We start from the raw sequence: 10,768 nt of genomic DNA, 5'->3' as shown, positions 1-10,768 counted from the left end.
TGTTATGACAACTTGACATTAACTAAGAAATTATTAATGACATAAATTTGTTATAAAAGTATTACTGATTGCACTTTAAAAATTAGGTAACTTTATGTTATTAAAGGTAAAGTTTAAACAGTAATGATTTCTTGGTTAATGTCAAGTTGTCATAACAAAGACATTTTGAATAATGTCAACTTTGTATTAAAAGTGTCATAATTTACCGAATGACGCTTTATGACAACAGTCATAAATATTCATGAAGGCTTATTCATGTTCATGACAGGTTTTTATGACGGTGTCATGTCAGTCTTATTCACCCCCTTCAAATAAAGTGTTACCTGGAAAGTTGATCGACTCAAAGCAAGAAAATAACCAGTAAATAATAATAAACCATGATACTTGCACAGCATACTCTATCAGTTAGTAGGAAAAAAATATCATAAACCCTGCATTTTGGCTTTAACTTTGGCGTTTATTTTGGATAGCAGAATATTGGGTCTTTGCTTCAGATAAGAGGAAAACTGATCGTTAAGTGTGATCAATACGATTTAGTTGCAGTACCCGGTATCTGAATGCCAACGAGATTAATTTAACAAACATCAGCTAAATCAGAATGAAGGAATCATTTTTGTTTTAACACTCATCAACACAATCAACGTTTCTGCTTTCCAAGCCTTTGTATTTGTTCTGCCAGTGGTCAAAAGTTACAAAAGGTAAACCTGGAATTACATTCGTGTGCTGTAGTATGAAGATCAAACTCACTTCACTGTTCAGGTGATTTCATTTCTTACTGAGTAGGAATGGGTCTTAAAGGGAAAGCTAATAAGTTTATAGCAATTGGGATTACACTCGAGCCTCAGATAACTCAATAAGTCTCCAAATGTAAAATGGATGGACTTGAATCTGTTTGTTTTCTTTGCATTGATGTAGCTTTACAGGCCACAAGGCAGCTGCATTTGGAGACGTCTGCAGAGTTTGTTAAACTACCCGGTCCTTTGCTGTCCTCTCATTGGTCTGTGCAGGCAGATCACTGTCTGGGATGACTCCCCTTTGAATGTTTAACCGCTTCTTCCAGGGACTTCCTGGTTATCAGTAGCCTCACCACGTCTTCCCTCTTCTTTGTCAGCTTTTTACGAGCCTGGTCGTGAGTCACCATGGTCATATCCCAGCCGTTCACCTGGCAGGAAGGAAGGAGGTCAGTCTGTTCAAGGTTCAGTCCAGGAAAACTTGCAGCTTTTTTTTCAGCCCTCTACTCGCACTTTAAAGTGCCAAACAGCGCCATCTTGTGGCTTTTGCATCCAATGATGAGAGTTGCTACTACCCACCTGCATGATTTTGTCTCCTATCCTCAACCCTGCAACTTCTGCTGGTCCTCCTGGAGTTATCCTGGTCACATAGATTCCCTGCAGACCACACACTTCTTTTACACACATTCCTAAATACAGATGATGTTTTCTCTTCTATTTGTGTACAAAGGTTTTTGGGAATTTACTCAAATGATGTAGTGCATTTTACTGAAATAACTGGAGCAGCTCATGTCATATTTACTCTCGCTTTACTTTCAGTTCATAATCGCTCTTCTAAAATAAAATTTATTTCTCACATTTCTCTTCAACATTAACTGGAAAACAGATATTATTGAGATAATTAAGTTTTCTCTGACATATCATTACTGTGTATAACCCGACTTCACTGGGTACTTCTGCTCAGCTAGCTGAAAGACAAATTTAACTGTTTGAAAATATTTCCAGTTGCACAAAATGCATGGAGCATGCATTGAAGTTACTACATTTATCCATCCATGATGTCACATTTTTTTATTATTATTATTATCTGTTAATAACAATAATCTGCCCTGAATTTCTGCCATTTTTCTAAGCAACAATGTTCTTCAGAAACTCGTTTCTTCTTCACATTGTGTTGCAACCTTGTGGTGTCATAGTTGGATAAGTTATTGTTTATTCACCATCTGCTCTGAACCTGAGCTGCACATTTACCACTGCAGCGGTAAATGTGCACCACTGTACTAAATTTGTGGCAAGACTCGAAAAGTTATGTTTATGAATGTGAGACATTCAATGTGACAATGAACAAATGTTTCAGACTCCAGATGTGAACAGCTGGTAAAGACTAAAAGACTCATAGCTGTAATTGCTCCAAGGTTTGTTCTTTTGTTTTATTTTACAAAGCACTGCAGGTACACACACTTTAGTTTAAAATACAGACAGAAACCTCCAAGAGCCGCAGATGAACTGCGAGTTAAAGTTATCATTCATCTGTAATAGGATAAGTGGAAGCACATGACTTGTTCTCAAACACTTCCACCAGCTTAGAGAGTTTATGCAATAGTCAGGTTGTACATGTGTCTGCATAAACCTGCAGTGCGTCTGTCCATTACTCACATATTTGGGTCTGGCTTGTTCTCACACAAGGCCATGAATAATACGTTCAGGCCTGTTCTTTACATACAGCTCACCGGTATGTGCCGAGTTAATTAATTTCTTGCCTTTTATGTTCCTCTGTAGCATAAAATAATATGCATCTTAGTTTGACTCAAGGTTACAGAGCCATTAGAAGAAACAGACAGTAGATATGAGTGCTTAGATGTTTGTTTTCTGACCTTATCTGACTTGTCCTCAGAGAAGGGGTTCTGCCCGGGGTCCTGGTCGATACCGCCTCCGATGCTGAAGCCCAGAATCAGGTTTTCTCCTTGGCACAGCTTCTGGATTTCAATTCTTTGCTGTTAGAAAACAACCGAATAAAATCAGATATTAAGCAAAACACTCAGTATAAGCTACCAACTTACTGGAAGCTGTTCTGCACATCTGAAATCTTCACGAGTGATCTGGCGTTGTTGCCCAACTGTGTCAATACTGCGCTGTTCAGACATGAGGCTAGCATAAATCAGCACAAATTGCAGCTGTGCCAGGTTTTTTGTTTTTTTCCCTGCTACTGCAAAGAAATATTTGTGCAAAATAAAACTTGTTGCTAATTAAAGCGTTCAATATTCCTACACCATCAGGGAGCATTTTCACAACATAAGAGCTGATTATGAGGGACATTTTCTGCCAACTCAAGCCAAAAAAAAAAAGAAAAAAAAAAAAAGATGGAAACATTAATAAGTTCCCTGTGCAGTGACAACCAGCTGCAGACAGATGGACACGTATGACTCCAGAGCACCTCCAACACAAAGGCCGTCTGTGTGTGCGGTGATGAATAATCGTAGAGTCTCTCTAATACAATGAAGTCTAGAGATGACTTCACTGACCCTGTCGATCAGCCAGTGAGTCAGGATTTCCAGATAAAAAGCTTCTCCTTTTCAGAGCCTTGCAACCACGGGCAACAACAGCAAATAAAAGAAAACATGTAATTGCAGAAAGAAAGACGGATATGTGTTGCAGCTTATAAATTGGAAATGGTGACCAGAAGATGGAAGCACACCTGAACAACTAGCACTGTGGAGAAAAAAAAAAAAAAAAGGCTGGACAACAATGTATGTTTATCTTGTCACCAAGCACAATGAGCAGGATGCTAACAGAAAGAAAAGCTTCAAAACTAACAGTACGAAGCTGCAGCAGGAGGCGATTTGGGACAAAAGTATTAATAACTATAATTAGAAGCTACTGCCTGGACAACTGGTTGGTTGTTCAGCAAGCAAGATTAAAACATTTAGAGTTTTCTAAACTCTTCTGGGGCTCTAGCTGGAGCTGGCCAGATGAACCTCAGATCAAACCTGCCAGAAAACTAAAGGCACCAGCCCCCCCACAGCACTGCAAGGGTAAAAAAACAATGAATCGATGGATATCAGATAATAATTAAAGGATTTTTTGTTCTACAAAGAAGAAGTTAAATACGTGATATGACAAATATGACAAATATTGTAATTATTTTTCCAGTTCTCGAGTTATTTTATCACATTAATGTTAGGAAGAAAAGGGAACATAAAAGTAAGTCGGTAAATTAACCACAGTGAGAACCATTATAGTGAATGATTAATGCTGATCTTACTAGTTTGCGATACAGTCAAAAAAAAAAAAAAAAGCCAAGAATTTAAAAACAACAGATGAAAATAAAATACTGTTATGTTGCGTTCACGGACCAGGAAGAACTCACACACCTAGGGGGTGACGCCCCTGACAGGACATTTTCATACTGTGTGAAAGTAACAGTAAAAAAATAGACTGTTAAAAATAAAAATCGACTACATCTTAGATTATCCAAGTTATCTGGCTGAATGTAAATGAGTAAACTAATATTTAAGCTGAAACAAATGTTCTTATTTTCACCAAACAAAGAAAATACTAACACAGTAAACAAGAACTACCGTATGATAGTTAATTAGCGTTTATGTTTAAACATGTCTACCTAGTTCAATCCCTACTTAACGACAATGTTGGTCAAAAAGATGAACAATAGCGTCCAGTTCAATGAAACACAGTCGCCCTCCTAAACTTACCACAACTGCAGTCACTGGTTGACCGGGGACAAACGACATCGTTTAGCTGTGATTTAACAAAAAAACAAACAAACAAACAAACAAAAATAAAATAAAAGAACGAGCCGAGGAATGTTTAACAAAAGCTTTCGTAAAAGTTTTTAAAATGTGATTTTAGTGGAGAAACAACTTCCCATGAGTTACCAGTAGGCTGATCCCGAACAGAAAACCAGCGTCTTCCCAGATGACGTAATCTCGCCGCCCAGCAAACTCAGATGTGCGTGTTTCATTCACCCGGGCAGTTAGGGAGGGCGGTGTTAAATGGCTTGGCCGCTGCATTCCTTGCCTCTTAAGAGAGAGAGAGGACTGATTAATGTCCTTAAACGGACAACAGGGCTGAGCCTCTAAAAACGAAACCATACTCCTTTAAGTCACAAAATCAGTCGTCTAAAGTACTGCATTTGACTATATTATGAAGTAATACTATGACCTAGTTATAGTATAATTATTGTTAACATAATAATTATTATTGCTCAATAAACTAACAAAAAGTCAGCATAACTCCCTGTGGATCACATGCTATGAAACTGGTTTAATAATCACATAATCTGTGTCTTAATTTAACTTTTAATAAGCACATGTACCTGTCATACAGACACTAATAATTGTATAATATTCCTTACTATAAAAAAAAAAACACTCTTCCCCAGAGTTGGGCCCAATCTCTCCTCTCAACATTAACAATTTATGTATGTTTTCAATGATCAAATCTGAAATGTTTTATTACGACGAGCAATGACATTTAGGAAGGGGCTAACGACCAATATATTGGATGATGCAGCATAACTCTTGTGTCTCCATCATATTGCACTATTGTACTTGCTTCCATGTTTACATGGTTTTCATGCATGTGTGCACATCTATTTGTGTTTGTATGTTAGAGTGCACAGAAGCGTAGCCAAGGGTAAACTGTGTGAGTAACCGTATGGGAGCTGAACACCTCCCCACAAATTACAGTGTTTGTTTTTTTGTTTTTTATTCTGTAAAATTCTCAAATTCTAAAAGTAGTCAATCTGCCCAGTAAAATATTGTATAATGAAATGTTCTACTTGCCGAAAGCATCTTCTATGATAAGCCTCTTGCAAAGTCCATCTTTAAATTTAGCTGGTGCTGTTCTTCCCAGCTTGATGATGAGTGTAGAACATGTGTTTCCTATTAAACTGGAATGCAGTGGTCTGATCTGTCTTGAAAAATGTAATCTACAAGATCTAAAACTCTGGCAGTTACAAAACACCAAAGCGTATACTGAAAGGCTCTTTGTGTTTAAAAATTAATTACCTACTGCACAGAATTTGCAAATACTGCAATGTGCATCTCTTAAAGTGCTTTATTTGGGTCATTTAATGATATTACATCAAAAGTATAAATGTGAAATAACATGCTTTGCATCCACCAAAGTCTGCATTCAATATACATCAGTAAGTTACAAAGGTACATACTATACATTAAATACATATTTCAATTAAAACTGTTTGCAACAACTGTTTTAACTCACTTTATAGCTGTGAAACCAGTATGACCAGTATTAATTTCCTCTCTTCCAGTTGCACCTTTTTAATAACAGATGTTATCAAATATATCACCCATTTGTCTGGGTGTAGAACCAAACAACGTTTTTTCACAAGTTTCCGTTGCCGGGATTTGTTACTTCATTGAAGTGTATAACATTTATGGAAAGTTAATGCCTAACGGATAAAAATTGCAGCAGGTTGCCTTTATTTACATGTGTTGCTCTGTAGGTTGTGTAACATTGAATCTGACTCTGTTTAAACGGAACAAAAATATATCTATATTTTTAAAGCCAAATTAGATCTGGATTAGTTTGGATCATCCGTTTTCAAAGAAAGATGCCACAGTTCCCACTTTGCCTCAGGGAAGGTGCTCATTTTTTGTTGCTGATTTTTAAAATTAAAAACTGCAAACATTAAACAAGTCTCACATCTTGATTAAGCTGAGCAAACAGGCTAATTTATTATTTTTTTAAGGTTGAACCAAGTCTCTTTAAGTTATATTTGTATTCACTTAGCACAATGCCAGACAAACGAGCTTGCTTTGAGCTCAAAGGATGAATATGCTGAGTAGTTTTAAGTCCTCATGAAATGTACAACAATACCTGTCCTATCTGACCTGTCAACTGAACGATTAAGGTGGTTTGTGTTGTGGAAACAAAATACATGCCCGCATTTTATTCATCCCCTTTCTACACATCACAAATTTGTCGGGATTTCTTGATCCGGTGATTTCTCCTTACTATCTACTGATAGTAAGGAGTAGATTGTGTAATTCACAACGCAGTCAATAGGGGGAGCTTTAAAACGAATGCCAGCATCTCAGTAGCCTGGAGCAAATGGTGGAGGTGATCCATACTCCTGAGGTAGCATTTGATCGTTTAGTTTCACATCTATGTGGTGTTGAGGGGGAGCACGGAATGTGAGCTCTCCTGTGATTTCCTGGTATTCATTTTCCGTGACTTCGCTGAGGTCATTTGGCCCTTGAGTAATCTCTGCATAGACATTTTCCGGTGGGTTGCTCGTCTTCTTCTGGAATTTCTTCTTGAGGCTCTTCAGGTTCACAGCGACCGATGGCCTCAGATCCTGTAACTTCACTGACTGGATGTTGGTGAAGAGTTTTCTCTCGGTGGCTGACGGTGTAGACGAGCTGTCGGACACCATGGTTGTTCTGCTGCAGACCAGGTTTTGCTTTTGGACAACATGATTCCTCAAAGGGACTTCAGGAGGCTGGATCCACGGAGAGCTTTTCCTCACATTTGGCACTGGCTGCAAATCAGAAACATGAAATGCAAGGCACATGGATTTAGATTTGAAAATCTCACGCATGCCTCTTAAACATGGAGTGCAATAAGTTGGTGAACAGTATCAGGGCCACAAACTGTGGTGTTGGGTTGTTTTAATTATGGAGAGGAACTGAAACATGAAGGCAGACGTTGACCTCCAACATCTAACTTAGCCTGCATGTTTTTGGAAGCCACAATACTTGCATGCAAGGTGAGAACATGAAAATGTCACAAAGAAAACCCCCAGCTGGAAGTCAAACCCAGGTGTGAGGCAGTAGTGTTAATAACCTCACCACCCGGCAGCTCAAAACTGCTTTTTGCCCTGCGGACATGTTTGCTTTTGTAACTAAATGTAAAGCAGAAAATGCAAAAGGTTGTTGAAATCCTGGGTTATCTGTAAACAAATTTGTCCATTACATTGTCTGGAGTAAAAACTCATCAGACTAATTTCAACTGTGCTAAATCTCTGGCTTGTACAATATGTAAAACATCCTAAGCAATGGCAAAGGCTGCCTCAATACAAGTTAAAGGGGAACCTAAATGCAATGTAAAGTAAGAAAGAAAATCAAAAATGTATACATAAACATTCTTCTGTTTCCATCTAGGCAGTTTGACCACAAAACAGTCTTTTCTTGTCACGTTACCGAAGCTGGAAGAGGAGCGGCGAAGTGTTGTAAATCTTCCTCCAAACTAGGGTAGAGTCTGTTTGGTTGGCTGTTTGGGAGAAAGAGTGCAGAGTTCCTCAGGTTGTTGGGTCGATAAGGAAGGGCGGGTGGGAGCTCGTTCGCTGGTTGTGGCTGACTCTGGTTGGGCTGTTGGAGGTTATTTGGTAGCACACTGGTGGAGTAGCTTCGGGGTCTTTGGGAGAACAGTAGTTCTGCATAGTCTAAGCGGTCAGCTGATGACTAAAATGAGATGAGACAAAGCAGGCACTGATTCACTTCTGGACTTAATTCAACTTCCACACAATTGTTTGCTATTTTTTTTTATTTTTTATTATTGAGATATTTTTGCAACATTCATCAAAACCATATCATTTTTGAGCATGCAAATCTGTGCCAAGAACAAGAGACATTTATATTCTTACCTGTCCACAAGCAACTGTGAGCACCTGATTGAAAGGCATGACGGGATTCCGGCGGTGAAAGTCCACCAGGTCCTGCAGACTCCTGTGAGTCCTGTCGTCCCCTACTATGATGTACTGGCCGTTCTCCAGGACATCAATCATGAAATGCCTGCAGTGTTCGTCTTCGCTGAGGTAGGCCCACACAACAGAGTGATGATTTTGACCTCTTACTCAATCGGCACAACAAAGCTGTGAACACTCACCGATATGACAGGGTGTAGCCAACTCTGCTCTCGCTGACTCTGATGAGGAAGTAGCCAGGCGGCTTCACCGTGAGCCGTTCTTCTGCTGTCCTACACAAATCAGCAGAGACAAAGGTCTCTTTCACACATGCACTTTCAGCTGGAAATGTGTTTTGCGCTGCCCCACTATCGCGTTTTAAATGTTTTAACAGCCACGGAAAATACTTTTGCATAATGACAACATATTCTCTCGTTCACAAATTATGGAAAATAAACTGTCCAGAATAATAACTAAATGTAGAAAGACTGTGTTTGTTTCGTTTTGCTTTGAGAAAAGATTTCTTTTAGAATAGTAAATATCCTGAACTGAGACCCATCCAGTACTGATTGACCCATCATCTATTGTTTAAATTGGGTGTGGGCAGATCTGTTGAGTGCGAAAGATTAACAATTTGTATCACAAGTAAAGGTCAGGACTGAGTAAATATTGCAGCAAAGCTGTGGCAAATAGAACTATTGTTGTTTTTTTAATAGGTCAAGCAGCAGATGTCCTTCCTTTAATTTGCAAACAATCACTGTTCACTTCTATGCTGCACGCACCACAGCTCTGCAACAAGCACAGAACAATGAAAGGAACTAACAGAGAAAGAAAGTGAATGACAGAAATGTTGCTGTGCAGTTCTGCGTCTTTCTCTTGTGGATTCTGACGATTTCTGCTTTGCTTGACTCTATAAATACCAATAGCAGTGGGAGTCATGTCTGCGGATGCAGTTATAGGAAGAGGTACATTTACAGACTGCAGTAACGGAAAACCAGATGCACATTATGACTTTCTAATAAAAATCAAATTGCATTTCAGCTGGTAATTACTTGCACTGGTGCAGCAGGAGGAAACGTCTGCCGGAGGAAATGTTTTGTCACGTCACATCCACCAACTTTAATGCATTTTAATGCGATTTAATATGTTTTTTTTTTCTTCTTTTTTGTTCCTCTAAAGGATTGTTCTGTTTTTAGCTACATTCACCTTGCCATCAGCCTTCCTTGTTCCTGCTGAAGAAAGCCACCCCCTACCATAATGCTCCCACCACCATGTTTCATGATGAGGATGGTATGGTAGTTTTAAAGTGGCACTATGTGAAAACATATTAACACCAGTACAGGAAATAAGTGCTCACCATTTATTCCCTGTTCAGTAATTGTTGAGGATTCAAAACTTGAAGTTTTAAGCAAAGGTTTCATTAATTAGTCTTTTTGCATTTTCTCTTTCTTTAACTTTCTTTAAAAACTGCATGTTTTTTATTTATTATTTGATTGTTTTCAAGAAAAATCATTAAAGCAACCTTAAAATAGCTTGCGCTAGTAAGCTATTTTAAGGTTGCAAAAACAAACACTGTGACAATGACATCATTCCTGTGTGTGATTTGTAAAAGCCCATCTCTCTCTTGTACATTCCTACTGCCGCAGTGGCAGATGGCAGATGGTGATAGACTTTGAAAACTTACTTCCTCGTAATGATCCCATGAAACCAGTCTGGAACCGAGCCGTTCCCGAACACAGACCGGAGCTGGGACTCCGTGAACCAGGTAAAAGGATCCTTTTGACCCTGTGTCGACTGACTCCACTCCATCGTCTTGACAAAAATAAACACACCATGTAGTTCTGTTGTAATGCGCATGCAAAATACTTATTTCACTGACTACCTACACTAGATATTTGTACACAGTGTTCATAAAACCACAAACTCATTACCCTTCTCAGTATTCGCTGTTCCTTTTTTTTTTTTATGCACTGGGAACTTTTTTCCTCTAAAAGATTTTTCACAAAAGCAAACTTTAACCTCTAACCATTTTCATTCAAACCAAATAAAACAAGCTGCTTTTAAAGAGTAAAACATAACTCTGCTACAGTTGATGACAGTGAAGATTGACTCCAGTTCTTTTTTTTCTTTTTTTTTTTTTTTGCTGCGTAAATCTGAGCTCAGAGCAACACAAATGTGACTCACCTTCTCTGATGGTATCAGGGTGAAATGACGCTGCAGAACTCAGTCACCTATCAACACCTGCGTGGGGGCGGAGGCAAAGTCTTCCCGTGACAGCAGCACATTCAGTCACACGTCACACATATTTGGGAAAAAAAAAAAAAAAAAAAAAAAACACGCAGTGCTTTACATTTGCAAAATATTTGCA

At 38.7% G+C, this 10,768-nt stretch overlaps 2 protein-coding genes across 2 annotated transcripts; both read right to left on the bottom strand.

Moving 5' to 3' along the window:
• Positions 1-436: 436 nt before the first annotated feature.
• Positions 437-4,710, bottom strand: tax1bp3 (Tax1 (human T-cell leukemia virus type I) binding protein 3). The gene is made up of 4 exons (XM_015034496.1): positions 4,442-4,710; positions 2,606-2,725; positions 1,311-1,388; positions 437-1,162 (listed from the first exon to the last, which is right to left on the bottom strand). Exons 1-4 carry the CDS (start codon positions 4,478-4,480, stop codon positions 1,013-1,015), a joined length of 387 nt encoding a protein of 128 aa, XP_014889982.1. The 5' UTR covers positions 4,481-4,710; the 3' UTR covers positions 437-1,012.
• A 1,079-nt stretch (positions 4,711-5,789) lies between these two features.
• Positions 5,790-10,704, bottom strand: LOC106948675 (hematopoietic SH2 domain-containing protein homolog). The gene is made up of 7 exons (XM_015034492.1): positions 10,696-10,704; positions 10,585-10,614; positions 10,085-10,212; positions 8,604-8,693; positions 8,362-8,527; positions 7,919-8,179; positions 5,790-7,257 (listed from the first exon to the last, which is right to left on the bottom strand). The coding sequence occupies exons 1-7, from the start codon at positions 10,702-10,704 to the stop codon at positions 6,811-6,813; spliced, it is 1,131 nt and encodes a 376-aa protein (XP_014889978.1). The 3' UTR covers positions 5,790-6,810.
• Positions 10,705-10,768: the final 64 nt, after the last annotated feature.

This window comes from Poecilia latipinna, unplaced genomic scaffold (assembly GCF_001443285.1).
Source record: "Poecilia latipinna isolate Pla-1442-1.1 unplaced genomic scaffold, P_latipinna-1.0 Scaffold301, whole genome shotgun sequence".
In the NCBI taxonomy this organism is placed as follows: Eukaryota; Metazoa; Chordata; class Actinopteri; order Cyprinodontiformes; family Poeciliidae; genus Poecilia; species Poecilia latipinna.
The sequence above is the reverse complement of the archived record's forward strand: the minus strand, read 5'-3'. Positions and strand labels throughout refer to the sequence as shown.

Bases quoted from the DNA above. Each gene is read 5' to 3' on its own strand.
- LOC106948675 (XM_015034492.1), bottom strand. The intron at 10,213-10,584 runs GTGAGTCACATT...ATTTTTGTCAAG, and splicing joins CCCTGATACCATCAGAGAAG to ACGATGGAGTGGAGTCAGTC. The intron at 8,180-8,361 runs GTAAGAATATAA...ATCTCATTTTAG, and splicing joins TCACAGTTGCTTGTGGACAG to TCATCAGCTGACCGCTTAGA.
- tax1bp3 (XM_015034496.1), bottom strand. From the start codon at position 4,480: ATGTCGTTTGTCCCCGGTCAACCAGTGACTGCAGTTGTG. The intron at 1,389-2,605 runs GTCAGAAAACAA...TGTGGTCTGCAG, and splicing joins CTGAGGACAAGTCAGATAAG to GGAATCTATGTGACCAGGAT. The intron at 1,163-1,310 runs GTGGGTAGTAGC...CCTTCCTGCCAG, and splicing joins TAGGAGACAAAATCATGCAG to GTGAACGGCTGGGATATGAC.